Source organism: Phodopus roborovskii, unplaced genomic scaffold (genome assembly GCF_943737965.1).
Source record: "Phodopus roborovskii unplaced genomic scaffold, PHOROB, whole genome shotgun sequence".
NCBI lineage: Eukaryota > Metazoa > Chordata > Mammalia > Rodentia > Cricetidae > Phodopus > Phodopus roborovskii.
Genome location: NW_026125295.1, coordinates 11,372,150 through 11,392,299, shown reverse-complemented (window position 1 = coordinate 11,392,299; position 20,150 = coordinate 11,372,150). Strand labels below are relative to the sequence as shown.

Here is a 20,150-nt window from a genome sequence, read left to right as displayed (position 1 = left end):
GTTAACATTTCGTGACCCTTGGCAACATCTGGTGTTGCACCTTCCAGGTGGCTTAGATACCGGGACTCTTCAGTCTTAACAGTGTCCACTGTTATAACTCTCAGGCCTGGGGAACTATCGACCCTAAGAGCTTGACAGCCCTTTGGAACCCTCCTCCAGCCACCTGGGCCTGCAGTGTCTTTCCTGCCCTTTAGTGGACGCTCTCCTCTCTCTGTTTACTGCATCCCACTTGTAGCTGTCCTGGTCGCTCTGCTGAACAGTGCTTCTTCGTCCGCCAGCTGCCCGTCAGCTGCTGCCACCTCTACCAGTTTTCATGACACTCTGCTGCCTCATCTGACTGACTGCTTTCCTTCATGATCCCAGTCCAGTCCCACTCAGGAGAGGAGAAAAGATCATTCACTTCTAGAAGCCTTTTATTGTGTCTAGTATTTGTGACACCACGGGAAGGAGGCAGCTCAGGAGGTTATCTCTCAGCTTCTTGAGCCAAACAGCCTGCTTATATAGCTAGAGAAGGGATACTTACACCAATCACAGCACACCGTGAATGCAAACGAAGGTTGTCTCTGTAATGCCATTCCCAGGTGCCCTTCTGCCGAGTCACTAGGGGATTTATTCTTTCTCTGGTGTAGGTGGAAATTGTTGCAGGGCCATCTAGAGTTCATTGACCCGAATGATGGCAGAGTCTTCTAGAAACTGTTTGAGAGTCCAGACAGAGGCTGTGCCTTCAGGAGCTGTGACACTCAGCATAGTTTTCTTAAGGCATTCATGGAATTCCAAATGGCTGGTGCAGGCACAAGGGTAATTCCCCTGACTGACCAGCAGTCCTTTTGCTCAAGATGGCTCAGGCAGCAAGGGAACATCCGACATCTGTCAATTAGGGCATCAGAGTGCAGTACGTTCTAACTTCCTTGCTTATTTATAAGACATTAAAGAATTTATTAATGCTGGATGTGGTGGAGTACACTTTTAATTCCAGGACTCTGCAGCCAGTGGCAGGTAGATCTCTGAGTTTAAGGCCAGCCTGGTTTACATAGTGAATTCCAGGATAGCCAGAGCTACATAGTGAGATCCGGTCTCAACAACAAAAACCAAAGAAAAAGGACTTAGTATTAACTCTAATAATGAACTTTGTGTTTTTAACAATGCTTAATACCTAGTGCCATTAGGAAAGACAGGTCTACTTTATCTGTCTCAGAAATGCCCCCTTAGAGTAAATAAGATTCTGTTAATAGTTCATCAGTCCTTAAAACAGCTTTTTTTCTCAAACAAGCCAACTGGGAAATACTATGCACTTGAACACTTCTTTTCCTTTTGCACTTTTCATGTGTCTGCGTGTGTGAGTGTGTCCAGAAGGATATTGGTATACATGTGTGTATGTGCAGATAGGTGTACATGCATGTGTGTATAGAGGCCCACGTCTGCAGTTAGAAGTCTCCCTTGATCCTTCTCTAACTTATTAATTGAGGCAGTCACTCTTCCTTCCACTCCCTGGCAACAAATCGTCTTTCTGTTTCTTTGGAGTTGCCTGTCACATGTGAGTAGAAAGATGCAGCATGTGGCCATTTTGTAAAGTTTATGTTACTCAATGATTCAAGATTTACCAAAGTTATAGCCAAGCGAAGCATGTGTGTGAGTGTATAAGTTTCCCTTTTATGTTTGGCCTGTATTCCTTGTATGTGGTAATAGCAAAAATTACTTATCTAGTTTGCTGGGTAATTTGACTGAGTTCCAGTTGTTCACCACAGTACTTTTGTGACCCCTTTTGGGCTTCCCCATTAGTGTAAATCTTTGGCCCTTGCTAATCCTTAACAAATGGGGAACCACAGTGGCAACAGGTTTTCTTGGGAATAGCAGTTGCCAATTACATTTATGATTGCTCAGTATTGGAAACTTGTAAAATAATTAAAGAATTATATAATACATTTCTCCTTATTATTTGATATCAGCTGGGATAACACATGGAATTTCATGGTGTTCTGCCTTGATCATTGTAATCTATTGGTGATAGGCAAATGACAGATGGTGTCTAATGGAACTAGAGAGATACAGGAAGGTAGACATTCAGTCTAACTTTATCACTTACAGGGCTTCAGTTATTTAGGTGAGGGAGTCCATTAATAACATCTCCATTGTTTCATCTGTCCCACTGGGTTCTTGTAAGGATTTCATGGAGTGATTTTCATGAGGGTGACTATTGTATCTCAGGCTTTAGTCAGTATTGCTTGAGAGCATAGATAAGAAATGAGAAAGTCTGCTCTGTGGCTCTGACAATTTTCCTTTGTTTGGAATGGAGGAAAAGGATGATAGAGGCTTTGGTTGTCTAACAATTACCGATGCTGTTACCATGGTAATGTTGCTTACAGTGCTGTGGGGACAAATGAGAGAAGACAGTGATTCTTGATTTCTCACTATGTTCTTACCATATGTATATGAACATCTGGCACATGTAGTTGTAGAGACTTGTCTGCCTTGAGTCTTTTGTCAGTGATCTTTCCATTATTACCAGAAATTGCAATTGAGGGTTCAGCAACACATTTCTTTCCTTTTTTATTTATTTGTATTGTTTATTACAGAACCAATCCCAGTTCCTTCTCACTCCCTTCCTCCCACTCTCCTACCTCCCCCCATCCCACCCCCATCTGGTCCTCAGAGATGTCCCATGGGAAGTTTGTTCTTTCACCATGTTGAGGTGGGACTAAGGCCCTCTCCACTGTGTCTAGGCTGAGCGAGGTATCTCTCCGTAGGAAATGGACTTCAAAAAGCCAGTTCATGCACTAGGGATAGATCCTGGTCCTACTGCCAGTTGCCCCCACAAACTGCTCACGCCATCCACTGTCATCTGCATTCAGAGGGACCTAGTTTAGAGCTATGCAGTTTCCCTAACGGTCACTCAGCTCCCACCAGCAACACATTTCTGCCTTCATCTACTACACCCAGAGTGATATGGAGAACATTGTTAACCAAGTGAGAACTGGATATAAGCTTGAAAGGAAGTATATTCTGCCTGGGCTAGTGATATATTCTGTTTCATCTGTGAAAAAGAAAACCAAAGAAATGACCAAACCCCAGCCATGCTGTATAGTATCTGACAGGTGCTTTCTGTTTCATCCCAGGAATCCTCAATCTTGCATCTGGAGTGGTGGACTTACTTCAGTTCTTCTTCCCAGAATCCTTTGATCGCCTTCCAAGAGATTCTGGACTTTTTGACGGTCCCAAGCCAACTCTCTTGGAGTCTTGTAGTGTAAGCGACTTGGCAATTTTGCTGCGAGGAAACAAAAGAAAAACCCAGCCCATTGAATTTGGTGCCCATCAGGTAAGCTTGTTACTGAAATAAGTCAGTTTGAAGTTGCAGGCATGAAGAAGAAACAGCATCTGAATTACCATGCAAGAATCCAGTACCTCTTGATCCAGGGTGGGTGTGTGCTTGAGAGAGGCCACTGACTGGGACTGTCTTCCCGGTTCTAGCTGACCAAGTCAAACCTGGCCATTTCTCTTTAAAGCCATTACTCGTTTCCTAGGGAAACAGGTGACACTTCTTTTATTTGTTTTTGCAGACTCTGATATTGTTTGGGTTAATTTTATTTTAGGTGATTCTTGTTGCTAATGAAATGGCAAAGGAGAAAATTCCAGAAGAGCTGGGGTTAGCGCTTGTGCTAACTGTTTATGAGGCAAAAGGATTGGAATTTGATGATGTCCTCCTTTACAACTTTTTTACTGATTCTGAGGTATGTCACACATTCTATTCATACAGTTGAGGTCTGTTCTTGAGTGAAATTTCTGCTCTGCAGAAGGCAGCTTGGAGCTAAGTTTAAGAGTTTGTCACAGGTGGCTGTGTGTGTTGTAGAGCATCTTGTATGTAGTATGGGGGTTTGTCAGTTAATGGGGAGTTTGAGAATAGCTGAGGGTTGTTCCACAGTGTGTCGTGGGCTGCTTTTCCCTCTACACATTCCTGGCTCTCTTGTATTCATATCTTCTGATGGTCAGTACTCAGGGACAACTTTTATTAGTTGCTGTTATTGGCTCCCAGGGTTGCCTAAGTTGGAGCAAGTTTAAGGAGAGCCATACATGAAGGCAAGGTTAGCAATGTCCACTCTTATGAGGACAGAATTGGGCAAAGTCAGTTGATAGAAAGACAACTCCAAGAAGACAGTGAGGCTTGGTTCCAGTCTGCTGGATCAGGTAATGTGGGTGACAAGAACAGCCACCCTGTCTCCAGATCCCTTTGGCATGCTTCATGATCACAGCTTCACACATGTAGACCACAGTAGCCAGAATCCTTGGACTGATTTCCCCCCCCCCCCCCACTCCAGTGACTTCTGTGCCAGCCACTGCCTTAATGTGGTTCCTGGGTCTTTGCCGTGTGTGTGTGTGTGTGTGTGTGTGTGTGTGTGTTTAAATCTCAGAATTATTGTTAGGGGAGTGACTAAGTCAAGACCATTGCCTTCTGGCTTCTAGCCACCAGTTTCCTCTCACTAATGTCTTTTGGTGGGGACTCAGGCTGGCTGCTATGGGTCTTCTTTGTGCTATAGCTGGCTGTGTTCTGGTCCCTGTTGCAGATTTTCTGTTACATGCTCAGAAGGGCTGTTTTATACCTAAATCAGAGCATCTTTTAGTTTTGATACCCTAAAATCTATCCCCGATCTGACACTTGAAATAGGATCCTCTTACATTTTTTCTGATCATTCTTAAATGTCATAATTATTTAACAATATTTATGTCTGGTACTGCAACAGGTGCCTCACAGTTTATAAAGACCTTCTTGAATGTAGTGTCTCATCCCACCAATGCCCTGAGGTCCTAAGTGTTTTTATTACCTTCATTCTGTAGGTAAAGCCAAAGGTGATTGGGCTAAGTAAGTTATCCCTAGTTACAATACTTGTAACAGAATCTGAAGAAAACCCAAATGCTTTGAGCTCCAAATACTTATCCTTTGCCTTCCTTCCTTTTCACTTGTGAATTGGCTTCCAGAAACTTCCACAATGAATAAATATATCATTGCCATTTCTTATGTACATCCCCTTCCTGGTAAATTTGTTAATAAAAGCAGATGCATGCTCATTAACCCTGCTACCATTTTTCATCTCTGAGGTCTAACTTTTTTTTCCTAATAACACATCCACTGGTCATGGTTGGACTGAGGCTCTCCTGAAAGAGAAAGGGGTAAGAATTTGTTGTTCCTGTCCTTTATTAAGTGCCATTTGTATGCACATGCCAGTGATAAAGTCAAAGGTCAAAGATTTAAGGATCTGTGGGGGGGGGCGCTTTTCACTTGCTTCTGGGAGTGGCACAGGTTTCTCTCTGTCCTTCCATTACTAACTCAGAGTTCTGTGAAGTTCAGAAACACAAAAGCAACAAACACCTAAACCAAATCTTTTGGTAAACATTTGCTTTATTCTGTGTGTATATAAAGATTTTGATAATGTAATTGTGCATTCCCTGGTGCAGAGTATGCCCCCCAATTTATCCTTTACAATCTCTAGACCAGAAAATGCTTCAGAGAGAGGAAATGCATTAAAAAAAGGAGAGGGAAGGCATATCACACCTCCCAACCCTCCATGATCTGGAATTCAGGTTTCTGTCAAGGTAGCTGGATGAAGGTTGCTGAACAGTGATCAATGTTTAACATGGGGGGGGGCAGTGGAGATCGTCTGTCTTTGTCCCTCTTAGTGTCCCAGGCAGGCATTGCTTTGAAACATTTGGCATTTGGACCTGGATGTGCATTGGTGGATACTGTCCCTCATATGTGAGAAGGATGGGGGGGCGGGGCTTGGAAACCACAGATTTTGTGGGAAACTTGCTAGGGGAATCCAGGCCTTTGCCTTGGAAGAAGCAGTTCTTTTCATTGCCTTAAGTGCTGCAGGCCTGTTATCTTTGCAGTGAGCACAAATACCCTTTCCTGTTGCTATCTTGAAAATATACGTGGAAATAGGTAGCCACAAACCATCTGAGCAGCTTTGCTTCTCTCCCAGCAGTTTTAAAATATATCATGCTTCCCTGGCCCCTTTAACAGCCCATTTTTGCCTCTGCCGGCAAGGAGGATCCTCTTGAAATGTCAGCACTTTTACCTGCTTTCCTTGACTCTGCTTGCTAAGTAGCTTTGCAAAGAGGATGTCATGAGTATGTCCTAAAGAGTTTTCTAAACCTTTTAACTATTCAAATGATTTCACCTATGGTTGACATCACTTTTCAGAGTATGGTAATGAACCGAATGATCCATTTTTATAGTAAACAACTACCTCTGTTTAGTATGCAGTGTTTTAGGCATTTAACTTAGTTTAATCCTGTGATTAAGTAGAATAACTTAGAGCAAGCAGCTCTGTCAGCGTAAATCTATCAGCTCTATCTACTTCAGGATTTGGGCATCCTTGAATACTACAAAGATGTCAAGTTGGCACTGTTTTATAAAATGGAAAGGCTAGGAGAATAAAGTGTCTACATTTAGAAGACACAGTGAACTGTGAAATTCAAGACTCCTAGGAATTTTGAATTTTAAGTACCACATAATAACCTGGGCAATTCAGCCTTGCTAGGGTCAGAAACCAATTCAGAAGCCTACAGAACAATTCCAGCCAGCCCACTGGCTGTTTCTCCCATCTTGATACTAAAAATGAAGTTTACGTTTTTGAATGGTTAGAAAAAAAAAAACTCAAAGAATAATATCTCATGACACATGGAAATTATATGAAAATAAATTCAGCCTTGACCAATATCTTTTTTGAAATATATCATGTCCATTCATTCTCATGTTGTCTGTGGTTACTTTAGTACTGTGGCAGGTTGACCAATGAAAGAGCATGTAACCTTTATAGTGGTTCTCAACCTTCCTAATGCTGTGACCCTTTAATACAGTTCCTCATGTTGTGGTGACCCTCAACAATATTTTCTTCATTGCTGTTTCATAACTGTAATTTTGCTACTGTTATGAATTGTAATGTAAATGACTATGTTTTCAGATGGTCTTAGGCAATCCCTGTGAAAGGGTCATTTGACCACTAAGGGGTCATGATCCACAGGTTGAGAACCACAGCTTTAGAGGAAAAATTCTCATCCCCTAGTCATACAAGCACCTTAGCTTTGGGGTTTGGGTAATAGAAAGAATGAACTAAAAGCAAGCACTATACCCTCAATGTTATTTCCCTTTCTTGACCAACAAATCTGAGATATTCTATTATCCGCTCTTAAGAACATTGTGTTCAAGGTCAGATAGTAAGTGGAAAAATTAGTTATTAATATACCTTGTCTGCCTTATATCATGTCACATACAGTGTCTGTTTTTCTCTATTCATTGGTTGATTACTTTAGATAATTCTGCCACCTGTGTCTAAATGTTGTCCCTATGTGGTATTTTTAACCACATTGTGAGGAGGAGTAAGGTTTCCTCTGTCCTTACTGCTTGTTGACATTCTTTGAATTACTGTAACACCCTAGGCCCTTAGCATTCTTACCCATAGAAGATACCTATGTCTGGCTTCTTAATCATCTTACCCAAGTGTTGGAGCATTTTTCTGATGGCTTCTTTGACTTCTGCCTGTGCAACCTTAGTTCCTCCCATCTATTCTGAGGCCATGGGACGTATCCCTCCATACAGCTTGTGTTGAAGGCTCCACACCTCTGGTTAGGGCTCAGTTTTCTGTGAAGCTTGGGAGGCACTTCAAAAGCAAATTCTGTTTTTCTTCAACTTGTTGTTGTTGTTCAGGCTTACAAGGAATGGAAGATCATTTCCTCATTCACGCCGTCCTCTGACTCCAGAGAGGAGAACTGGCCATTGACTGAAGTTCCCCTGGAGAAATCAAGCTCCTCTCAGGCTCGGTCCCTTATGGTGAACCCAGAAATGTACAAGGTAAATATCTGCAATGTGTCCACACAATGATTTACTATGGAACCAGAAAATAAGGCTCAGAGAGAAGATGGGATGAAAAATGGAGTCTTGCACCTAGCTGTCCTTCCATTACATCGATAGTGGGAGTGGGGAGGAAACGTGGTGTTATCTGCCCCCCTCCTCTCTGCAAAGCTCTAATGAAGGTGGAAGAGCCTTCCATTCACCTTTGGAACTAAACTTTATTCAGAAAAGTTGGTGGAGTCACAGTGTGTCTGAAGTAGTTGAGCAGTAATTAATGATAGTTACTGCCGCCTTAATTTTAAAAAGCAAATCACAGCAATTGTGAGGTCCTTGGAACCTTCTCATTTAAAAAAGGTTTATTTTATTATTTATGTGTTTGGGTTCCCGTGGAAGCTGGAAGAGGATGTTGGATTGGCTGGAGCTGGAGTTACAGTCTTCCCTGAGTTGTTTGCTGGGAACATACATGACTGGGAATGGAATTCAGTCCTCTGCAAGAGCAGCTAATGCTCTTAAATGCAGAACAAGCTTTCTAGCTTCCAAAACATTTTTTTGGTGGGCCATTGAGATGGCTCAGTGGGCAAAATGCTTGCCAGGCAAACCTGACCATCTGAGTTCAGTTCCTAGAACCAGCACATAAGGAGAAGGAGAGAATTTACTCCACAAAATTCTCTTGTGACTTGTACACATGTGCCCACATGCACATATCCTGCACATACAAGTAATAAAGCTTAGTGTTTGCATTCTTCCAAGATCAGATAAGTCCCTTAAACCATATTTACACTGCCACTTGGATACAAGGCTCACCATCTGTGTCCTCAATCTCATTGTTAGCTCCTCAATGGAGAGCTGAAGCAGCTGTATACTGCCATCACACGGGCTCGGGTCAACCTCTGGATCTTTGATGAAAACCTAGAGAAACGAGCTCCTGCTTTCAAATATTTCATTAGGAGAGATTTTGTTCAAGTTGTAAAGACAGATGAAAATAAAGGTAAGATCTCATTAAAACATTCTTGCTGTTAGAGGAGAGATGTGTCTCTCTAGTGTCCTGATGGTCCTGCAGAAAGGGCAGTTTTTGTTCTTGTGTGTTTTATAGTGATAAAGTTTGAACCCTTATGTATGTGAGGCCAAGGGCTCTACCCCTGAACTGTGCTTCCAGTCTGGGGTGTACAGTTTTGTTTTGTTTAATAGCACCCTCTGCATGATTTTCTAAGAAAAAGCATTTTAACTTTTTTATGTTAAGGTATCTGGGAATGACTGTTTGTGGTGCATTTGGGAAAATATGCTACTTTAGGAAAGATCTGTTACTTGTCCCTTAAAAGTGAGTGTTTTGGATTAGGGTCGCAGGAAGTAGGTCACAGTGTTATAATACAAGTTACTATGAGCTTTTGGGCAGCTTGATTAAGATTGCCTATCAAAATGAAGATCACATAGCCCTAGTTGCAATAACAAGAAAATGAATGTAATGCAAGCATTCTGTATGGAAAATTCTAAAATACCATGCAGATATTAAAAAGACTCAGATGGAATTCTGCTTGCTGATAAGTAAAGATGTTCAAGATGTAAAATATAAAAACAGCAAAACACAAACAGTATAGAATGATCCAATTTTAAAGAATTTTATATTAATATAAATAAAAATATAAATATAATTTATAAATATAATATAAATATTAATTTATAAATATAAATACATGTATATCAGCATATAGCAGAATAGAACATTTGCATGTACATATGTATGTATATATGCGTGTGAAATCTGTTTGAGTGCCTATAACTATCAAACCAAACTCATTTTGCACACTGGTACATTAAGAATTAGGTTAGTTAGTGAGTATTTTAGTTACTGTTATACAGCTATGAGGAGATGCTATGACCAAGGGAACGTTTATAAAAGGAAAGCATTGAATTGGGGGCTTGCTTACAATTTTAGAGGGTTAGTTAGTGATTATTGTGGTAGGAAGAAGACAGTTATGGTGTGGACTGCTGTCTGAGAGCTTTACATCTTGATCGATAAGTAGCAGGCAGAGAGAGACACTGGGCCTGGCATAGGCTTTTGAAAACTTCAGAGCCCATCCTCACACCTCTTCCAACAAGGAGACACCTCGTAATCCTTCCCAAACAGTTCCACTAACTGGGGATCAAACATTCAAACATATGCCAGTAGGGGACTCTCTGGCTTTAGGCTGTCACAGTACAAGGACAATGAATTGAGATAGCAAGGGAGTCGTCATGTGTATCTATTAAACTGGTTATGAGTAACAAAGGGCCCCATTGCGAGAGGGTCTGCATCAAGGAAATGTATAAATACTCATTTGCACAGCGGCTACTTCTGAAGCAGACTTTACAGTGCATATCCTTATATAGATCTTGTGGTATCGAGGTTTAATAAGGATCAGGATAAACAATTAGGCCGAACAGATGTTTATTCAGGGAGAAATAACTCACAACATAGGTGAACACCAGTACGTTCCTGCTTCCAAGAATTCCTCTGGAAGTCCTCCTGTCCCAGTGCAGCTGGCTTTCAGAGAGTGTTCTCCTGCCCCTCCTCCGACTTACTTCCCCAGGTCACTTCCGTCCCTGGCTCCACCCCCAATGGGCCACAGAAGGAGACAAAATGAATACCCCACTACATTGTGGGTATGTGTTTGTTGAGTAGAGGTGGACTTCATTTCCCTGTCCTTTAGACACTCTGCAGTATTAGAAGGGTTTAAAAAGTTACTATATGTTATTATCATCATAATTTACAAAGACTAGCTAATTAAAAAAATGAAGTTTTCTGAGTAAGATAACCATGAAGAAAAACCATTTTCCCTCTATGAAGAAGAAAACCTCCTTTTTTCTTGAGAACCAGTTAATGAGTTGGTTTCTCTGGACTCTGGTTAATTTCTCTAAGGGTTATCTGTCGGAAGAAGCAGAGCTTATCTGTGTAGAGAGGCTTGCTGGTTGACTGGCTATTTCTGGCTGCTGCTTATTGCACAGTTGGGGACCAGGATCCAGTGTTCTTTTCCTAGGACCCAGCTGTTGTGCTATGGTGAGAAAAGTTGGAGGCTTAAAATTAAAAATTGATCTTCTTAAGGACATTGCCATTTGAGTAGTCATATGACCTTGTTCAGGCCTGACTTCCTCCTCATGGGCTTTTTCTCCTCTTCACTAAAAGGAAAAGGAGTAGGTTGACCTAGTATATAATTTGCAATTTATCCTGTAACTTACACTTTTTCTATTTTGGTTTTTCAAGACCAGGTTTCTCTGTGTAGTCTTGGCTGTTCTGGCACTAGCTCTGTAGACCAGACTGGACTTGAGCTCAGAGATCCACCTGTCTCTGCCTCCCGAGTGCTGGGATTAAAGGCGTATGCCACCTTTAAAGACATGGCTCACTCATGCTCCTTATAATCATGAAATATGCTCTAATACCCACTGGAAGAGATGATTAAGATAAGTAGATTTATTTACAAAATTAAAATGTTCAAGAATGACAGGTTTTTAATTAATAAAATTATTTGTATCATGGGAGCACAAGAGCAAGGGCAGTTTTAATCACAAGCTGTAGTTGAACACAGTAAACTCTGCCAGAGCATCTGTCTCTCCAGTACAGGGGAGCCTGAGGTGAGTGTGTTGACGATACATTTTGGGCTTGTTTAGCATGGTTACCTTGTCCTCTTCAGATGCACCATGGGGTTTTGCTGTGGAAAAGTACTCCTACCTGGAACATAGAGTCCACACTCAAGGCTGTAGTTATTTCTGTGTTGTGCTTCAGAAGACTATGGGAGGGAGGGAGGGAGGGAGGGAGCAGGCTGTGCAACTCTGCCTGGGTTTTGCTCCTTCTGAACACGGCTGCCTTGCTTCTGTAGTTGCTGCATCTTAGTCGAGGCATCTCTGGTCCCTTTAGCTTGCTGGCGTTGTCCTGGCACTCACTGTGTCTCTGGTACTTCCTGAGCTGTGCACTGCTGCTTGTTGCTAGTGACATTGTGAGGGCATGGCTGGGGAGAGCTGATACAGTTAGAGGAAGGCTGGTATAGAACAGAAAGGACAGACTATGATGAGGACAATATCTGCAATTGGAAGCACAGAGAAATGGGTTTTGTGCAGCGTGCAAGTTTTCAGCTTCACAGTGGTATAGAATTGGTCCACTTCAGTGGAAACCGTATTTTGAATTTTCATCTTTTTCTTAGCTTGTATTAAGTGGGTACAAGTGTGCTAAGCCAAGATGTCTGGTAGGTTAGTTGTATTTAAAGCCCCTTAGAATTATCAATTATGAATTTTGAATTATTTCCAGCTTACTGTGTGGTTTACCGAGATACAACTTCACAAGCTGAGTAGCATTGTGTGTTGTAAACTCCTGTTACCTTGTTTCATGTTGAATTCTGGGAGCTTGCTGAGAACTAGTTGGCAAGAACTAGTTTTATTTTTAAGGAGGAATTAATAATTGCTATACATCTTCTAGTTCATAGCTACAGGCAAGGAAAGTAGACCAGAATTTAAAAAGCAAGTTATGTCTGTTTCTCACTTTTACCTCTTCCCTCTGAAACCATACACCAACCTGTCTTGGTGCTAAAATATATCTTGATAAAGTCTAGAAGGTCAACACAACAGTGCATTTGCCTGCAATACAACAAAAGTGATTTTCCCCCCATTTCTAGTAGCTAGAAGTCCAACATTAAGAGTAGGCTGGGTTAGTTTCTTCTGAGGCCTCACTTGGCCTTCTCACTGTCTCCTCACATGGTGGTGGTGTGTGTGGTGTGTGGTATGTGTGTGTGTGGTGTGTGTATGTGGTGTGGTGTGTGTGTGTGTGGTGTGTGTATGTGGTGTGGTGTGTGTGTGTGGTGTGTGTGTGGTGTGTGTGTGTGTGGTGTGTGTGGTGTGTGTGTGTGGTATGTGTGTGTGTGGTGTGTGTGTGTGGTGTGTGTGTTATGTGTGTGTGTGTGGTGTGTGTGTGTGTGTGGTATCTGTGTGTGTGGTATCTGTGTGTGTGTGTGTGTGGTATCTGTGTGTGTGTATGTGTGTGTGTGTGGTATGTGTGTGTGTGTGTGGTGTGTTTGTGTGTGTGTGTGTGGTATCTGTGTGTATGTGTGTGTGTGTTATGTATCCTGAGCTCTTGTAAGGATACCAGTGAGACTAGATTTAGGTCCATCCTAAAGGCTTCATTGTATAGCTCTTTTCTCCAAATAAAGCCCTATTTTGAAGCAGTAGAGATTAAGAATTCAACAAATGAATTTGGGGGGAATATAGTTTAAATCAAACTGGTGTAGGTCAGTGGTCACTGCCTGGACAAACAAACTTGTTTTCACCTTTGTTTTAGATTTTGACGATAGCATGTTTGTTAAGACCTCAACTCCTGGTGAGTGGATCACACAAGGGGACTATTATGCCAGGCACCAGTGCTGGAAGGTAAGGGCTGGGGCCCGAAGCCAGGGGTGAGGGTGTCTGTGACTGCGGGCCTTGACAGGTCTCATGGGAAGGGTCCGCTATGACACTGGTGACTAGGATACAGTGAGGATGGCAGAGCTCTGACAGGAGGAGAGCTCCTGCCCTGTTCCCTCCCAGTCAGTTCAGGCATGGCAGTCCTTCATTTCAGCAGAGTGCCAGCAGGTACTGATAGGTAGATGAAGGGTCATGGCCTGTCCCCCGCCTAGGAACCATCCTGTTTATTTCCATGATTGATTTTTGGAGCTCAACAAAACCATACAGGCCCCACCTTACTGTGTCTCTTCCCTTTGTCAGCTGCAGCTTGTTAGAGCTGTTCCCCTCTGTAGCTGCACAATGTCTGCTTCAGCAGCTCTGGGCACCCGCCCTCAGCAGCATCCTACACAGGAATGAGGGTAGGCACTTGCTTCTTTAGGATCTCTCTTTAGATCTGAAGTCCCCGGTGGACTTCCTCATACTTGTCCTGGTCAGTACTAGGTCATATGCCCTTCATCTCTGCAAAGTCACCTGGGAGTGCCATCCCATCTCACAGCTTCAGCTCTGTATACAGAGCAGATTGTTCACTCTGGCAAGAAAGGGAGGAGAAGGCTGTGGATGGCAACAGTGTCTACTACCACAGGCTGAGCTCAGGAAACACACCTCCTGGAGCTGACCGTCTGGGCTCCTGGGTGACTGGGTAGCTGTGACTACAGCTGAAAGCGGCTGTGCTGGGTTTGCCAGACGGCTTTCTTTCCTTCTGTACCACATGTGAGGGTTCAGCTTCTCAAGGGCCCCAGAAAGATGCCTGCAGTCTCCCTGTCATGTCTGAAGAGACACTGGGAGACAGTGATTTCCCTGTGGGGCTCATTCTGTTGCCCTAGCAACAGAGTTACAATTGGAGTCGGTAAAGCCAGGACTGAGAGAAGGATCCAGGCAGTGACAGACCCTAAACTGCAAGTCACAACTGTTGAAAGCCGTGCTGTGAGGTGTGGCAGAGACAGCTCTTCAAGTCCCCTTAGCCTCGGTTAGAGAAGAGTTTTGTGTGCTGTCACAGGGGAAATAGTTTACATGTACAGAAAAGAACGCCCGTCTGGGTTTCTCAGCTACCTGTTGCTACATAACAAATACCCCACCCAAACTTAGTGGCTTATCACAAGTCATTTGTGCTGCTCCCAGTTCCGCGGGCTGCCAGTTTGAATCAGCTAAATAGCCTCCTGACTCAGCTAGAGGGATTTGTGTGTCTACACTTAGCTGCCATTCAGTTGGGGTGTCTGTTTCTGGTGATTGGCTGGTTTCTGGCTCTGGTAATGAGGGGTGGGGTGTGGTCACTAAAGTTCTTGGAAAACTTGTCCCTCATCAATTTAAGCTAGTTCATTTGATGCCAGGGTTAAAGAAATATGTCAGTCCTGGAGGCCTGGTCTTAGAATTAGCCCTGTAGTGCTTTTGCTAAATTCTCTTGGCTAGGTAACTCACAGCCCACATTAAGGACAGGAAGACAGACAGACTTATGAATGCCACAGTAGAAGCAGCAAAGGTGTATTCAGAGGAATGTAGAGCTCAGAGGTGTGAGGGGCTGTGGGCACCCTTTGATCTCTAGCAATGAAGTGAAGAAAAAAAAATGCTATTATAGATTTGGTATGTATGGAAAGTAATTTTCAAAATATGTAATATTTAGCTTAGAAATGGATAGAGCCTCAAACTTTTATTCGTTATTGACCTTGTTATAATTGGAAGGAAGTACTGAACATTAGGCTATTATTGCCAGACCAAAGTATTTTTTTTGGCAGGGTGGAGGGAGGAAGCAGGGAGGGAATGGCAAGGCAGGATGGGCAGCAGCAGGTGTGGACATGAGGCTGGGGAGTTATAATATGACCCTTCATTCCTTTCAGAGAATCCTTGGTGTTGCCCATATGTGTTGTCCATGGGTTTCCAATTATTTATCCCTTTAAAAATACCTTTTGAATGTTTGAATCTAAAATTTTTTTAGGGGAGCCGGCACAGATGAGAATGTTATAAAAAGCCATCTCCTCGCCTGACTTTATTTTGACCCCCGCTAAAGGACTTCAGGACTCAGGTGGCTTATTGAGTTTTTGGCTGCATGTCAATGAATGTGTCAGAACCACCATGCAAAATCATTCATCCAACAAATACTTGTTGAGCTGTGGGCCAGACATTATATTTAGACCCTAAAGATATGATGGTGAGCAGCAGTGGCACACAGACAAGTGCACAGTTGAGTGGCTGCAGGCACCACAGATGAGAGCCAGCTGTCCCCAGAGCCACCTGTCCTGGACACAGGAGGTCAGGGAAGCCTTCTTTGAGAAAGGGGGTCTTGAGCTGAGCTTGTAGAATAAATGGAGGAATTAGGCAGAGAAAGGAAGGGAGAGCATTTCAGCTCGAACAGTGCATGCAAAGGCCCCAGCTGGGAAAGAGGGTGGCACTGGTCCCAGGCCCCTGGGGCTAGGGTGACAGGAGCAAAGAGCACGAGTGGGAGAGGTCGTTCTGTCTGATTCACCAGAAAGCACCGCTCAGTGCCTCCCATAGCAGCATTGAGACCCAAATGCCGGTGCGGTGTGAGCCTACTGCTTCTATAGCTCGTTCTTTGAGACCATGCAAGACTCCTGTTTGAGAAGAGCAGCTTTCTGCTGGCCAGGATCTGAGTTATGCTTGGAGACCCTTTGGCACTCCTTTGCACACCTCATAGTCAGAGGTTTGTTAACAGATCTGCATGCCTCAAGGATCTGAATGTGCTCTGATGCCCTCTCTGTGCATTTCTACACCACCACGTCTACACTGCTTTCTACCAGCACACAGGCTGCCACTGTAGTTAGCAACTATGTCAAAGCCCAGAAAAGCCACTGGGTGACTTTGGACCCATTTCTCCATGGCTCTGACTAATGTTGCTGCTATGCACAATAAAAGGGGTATGCCTTCTGCACGTGGCTGTTGGAAGATTTTTAAAAAGTTGGTGTTGTGGTGGCCTATAGATATATATGTTGTATTCACCTTTTTCATGGCTACTGGCTATTTCCAAATGAAACCTATGGGTTGTGCTAGCTGGTCCCCCAGCTGGGCTCTGTCTTTGGAGACTCCTCACTTTAAATCACTTGTACCTTCCTGCTCTTCCCTGTCAGAGTGGGCTGGGCCAGACACAGGGCTCTGTCTGTAGCAGTATAATGCATGCATTAAATCTTGTTCTGTTACCTTCAGTACCTTGCTGGGAATCAAACCTTTGATCTATTTCAGGTTGCAGCTAAGTGTTACCAGAAAGGAGATGCAGTTGAGAAGGAGAAGTTGGCCCTGGCCCACTACACTGCCCTGAATATGAAATCAAAGAAAGTTAGCCCTAAGTAAGTGTCTCGGGATGGGTTCAAATGCTCTCTGAGAGCAGCAGGTCGGCTGTAGCAGCCACATTTCATGACAGTGTTGATTTTTTTCCCTTTCCTCCAGAGAGAAGGAGCTGCAGTACCTGGAACTGGCTAAGACTTATTTGGAATGCAATGAGCCAAAACTGTCTCTTAAGTGTTTGAGCTACGCTAAGGAGTTCCAGCTCTCTGCCCAGTTGTGTGAGAGGCTGGGGAAGGTATGGCCCCAACCAAAGGTGTGCTTTGAAGAACAGGGCTTCATCTGAGCAAATGGAGGGGTGGATTCTCAGCCTCTGCTTGAGGCAGGAAGAGACTCCAATCCTTAAGGAAGGAGAGGCTGGCCCTGTTAGCTGTGATCCTTCTTTCTGCACTTGTTCAAGAGATGTGTGTGTGTCTGTGTGTTCATCCACGTCTCTGTTAATATTCAAGGCGTAAAGTCAGCCACAGAGAGGCCAGGTTGCAGACCCAAACCAGGTGGATATTAGAATAGTCTTGCTTTCTCTTTCCATTTGTCCACAGTCTGGAGTCAGCTTGAGTAAGTAGTCTGGTGTATATACGTGGAAGGTTTTTTTGTGTTCCAGTAATTACCTAGCTCATCACAGTCTAATCCAGCAGCCATATGCAGCTACTTGATATAAGTTAATTAAAGTTAACAAATAAGTTATTTAAAAGGAAGTAAAGTTAAAAGCTTGACCCTTAGTCACTACCCAAAGTGTGCATGCTCATCATTACAGAAGGGACTCACGGTGCAAAGCTCTGTTGGGCAGAGCATCTAGTCTGGGGCACAGCTTCTCAGTAGTCAGTAAGCTGCCAGTGGGCCACAAATAGCTGCTGGAGAAGAAAGTAAGCAGTTAGAAATTGTTCGTAGCTGGATTGCATTGCTGTGATGCACAAGTGGCAGTCATTTTCTCAGCGGTTCCTTTGTTTCGTGTGTGTGTGTGTGTGTGTGTGTGTGTGTGTATGTGTGCGTGTGTGCGTGCGTGTGTGTGTGTGTGTGTGTGTGTGTGTGTGTGTGTGTGGTGTGTGTGTGTGATCATCTTCCATCCCTCTTTCACTGTACTTATTGAGGCAGGGTCAGTGAATCAAACCCAGATCCCATTGATAAAACCAATTTTTCTAACTAGTTTGCTCTGGGGATTCCATCTTTACTGTCCAAAGCCACCTCACCTCACAAGTGGGTTCTGGGGATCAGAACTCTGGTCTTCAGGCTTGTATAGGAAGCACTTTAACTACCTAGCCAACTCCACAGCCCAGCAATTCCTTGTTAGTGTATCAGTTGTGGTGGACAAGAATTGAAAAGTCTGGCAGTTGCACAAACTGCTAGAAAGCATGGGGCTGTGAGCTGTTGCATTTTCCACCCAGGTTTCCTACTCTCCATTTGGAACATGGGTTTCTGTGTCTGTGTGCCAGACACAGGATCCCTAGCACACTCTGGGTATTGAAGTCAGAGTGGGGAATGAGACCCACTGAGAAGTTGGAGTTGTGAGCCCTAGGTCAGTGTCTAAGAAGGAGATCAGTCTCTCCCCATGCTGCAGACTTGGCTCCATGTTTGTTATGGGATGTGATTTATATGGGAAATGGGGTGGAATACTGCACTTGAGTGGGATAGACATCCTACATTCTAGGAATTAAGATAGTTTCGAGGCTTTCCAGTTCCTTTAGTTTCTGTCCTACAGTCTTTGAACCCTAATAAGAGGCTACAAGATACAGGCATTACCTATCATGCGCTGCCCCTCCTTTGCTTCCCAGTGCAGGCCATGGGAAAGGAGCCAGGTAACACTTACTTGTTCTTTAACCTCACCTCAGCCTCTCAGGCTTGCATTGCTGAAGATTAGATAGTGGTGTTCTCTATACACAAGGATTTGAAGTTTGTCCGAGCGTGTGTTGCTCTGTGTTTTGGTTTTCCCACCTTCTCTTGTGTTAATCTCCAGCTGTGTCTCTGACCATGCAACATTCCAGAGTGAGCGTTCTCTGTCTCACTACCCCATATCTCCAGTGGTGAGAGTCCAGACTGCCCACTAATGTCTGGCTGCAACACGCAACACTGTGGTGTAGCATGACTCAGTCGTGCTGGAGCCATTGTGATGTGTTTCTAGGAGTGGCCTGCAGTCATGGGGTCTTTAGAGACTATCTCATGTTACTAGGTTACTTTGCTGCCCAGAATGGCCATGCCACATTGTGTGTAAAGATCCTGTGTCTCCTATGTCCTTGGCCATGTTTCACAGATTCTGATTTTTGGAAGCCTCTAGATGTAGCTCACTGTGGATTAGATTTCCATCCCTCTAATTGTCACTGAGGTTGAGCAGCTTCATGTCAGCTGTCCACACTCTCCTATTGTAAATGGCAGTTTATAACTTTTGAGTGTCTTTAAAATTCTTATTTCAAGAAAGACTTTACTTTGTAGCTACAGGAATTCTTTTTATGACCTAGACCTGCCAATTCCTATGTAGTAGCTTCTAGTCAGATATGGCTACTTAAGATTAATTAAAATTAGTAAGAATTAAATTTTGGTTTTAGGCTACAGTACCACATATATCAAAGTCCCTTCAGATTGAGCACATGGCAGTGAGACACGCCTGTTCCCATAGGGCTGTTGGGCAGTGCTGCTCTCATCTGGACCCTCCTTGCCTTCTCCCTCCTACCTCTTCTCTTCATTCCCAGTGCTGCAAATGGTACCTAGGACCTCACACACACCTCACATCTTAAGCAAGGGCTCCATCACTGAACCATATTCCAGCCCTTAAAATTACTTTTTCCCTTAGCTTTATTTCATGAGACCTTGGTTGAAGTCGTAAAATTCATTAACTTATCTCCAAAGGTTTGTGTCATTAGGTTTATTGGGAACATTTTTACTTACATTTTTCCTCAATAATTTGTATCTGAACCTTTAAACTTTTTAATTTTTATTTTTCATATATATGGGTGTTTTGCATGCATGCATGTATGTATATTGCATGCCTGCAGTTCCTGAAAAGGAGGCTCGAAGAGGGCATTGGATCTCCTGGAACAGGAGGTACACATGGTTGTGAGCTGCTGTGTAAGTGCTGGGAATTTCTTCAAGAAAAGAAAGCGCTATCAACTGCTGAGCCATCTCTCCAGCCCCTGTATTTAAATCTATAATCCACCCGGACTCCATATTTGTACATGATGTGATAGTGAAATTTAACTTTTGCCCTTTATTTTAAAAGGAATTAGTTTGTATATTATCTATACTATAGTGGTTTTAACTGGTTTCTAAAAATAGATATTTAATCACTTTTATTACCCATGCATTAGTTTTTAAGATTAAAAACTAAGAACACTTTAAATAAAAGTAAAATTTTACTGTTCTAGATAAGAGACGCTGCCTATTTCTATAAGCGAAGCCAGTGCTTCCAAGATGCTTTCCGATGCTTTGAGCAGATTCAGGAATTTGACCTCGCACTCAGAATGTACTGCCAAGAGGAACTTTTTGAGGAAGCTGCTATGGCAGTGGAAAAGTAGGTGGTTTTATCCTTTTCATCTTTCTGCCTCCTTCTTCTGTCTCTAAGGGGATGACCTGC

The 20,150-nt window shown here is 43.3% G+C and overlaps 1 protein-coding gene across 1 annotated transcript in view; it reads left to right on the top strand.

Annotated features, from left to right (window-relative positions):
- Positions 1–20,150, top strand: part of Trank1 (tetratricopeptide repeat and ankyrin repeat containing 1) — an 86,946-nt gene that overhangs the window by 59,578 nt on the left and 7,218 nt on the right. The window contains exons 12-19 of the mRNA XM_051203067.1: positions 3,114–3,313; positions 3,588–3,725; positions 7,697–7,840; positions 8,672–8,828; positions 13,140–13,228; positions 16,490–16,593; positions 16,694–16,826; positions 19,942–20,087. Of these exons, the coding sequence (XP_051059024.1) occupies positions 3,114–3,313; positions 3,588–3,725; positions 7,697–7,840; positions 8,672–8,828; positions 13,140–13,228; positions 16,490–16,593; positions 16,694–16,826; positions 19,942–20,087 (1,111 nt within the window). The remainder of the gene's footprint in view (positions 1–3,113; positions 3,314–3,587; positions 3,726–7,696; positions 7,841–8,671; positions 8,829–13,139; positions 13,229–16,489; positions 16,594–16,693; positions 16,827–19,941; positions 20,088–20,150) is intronic.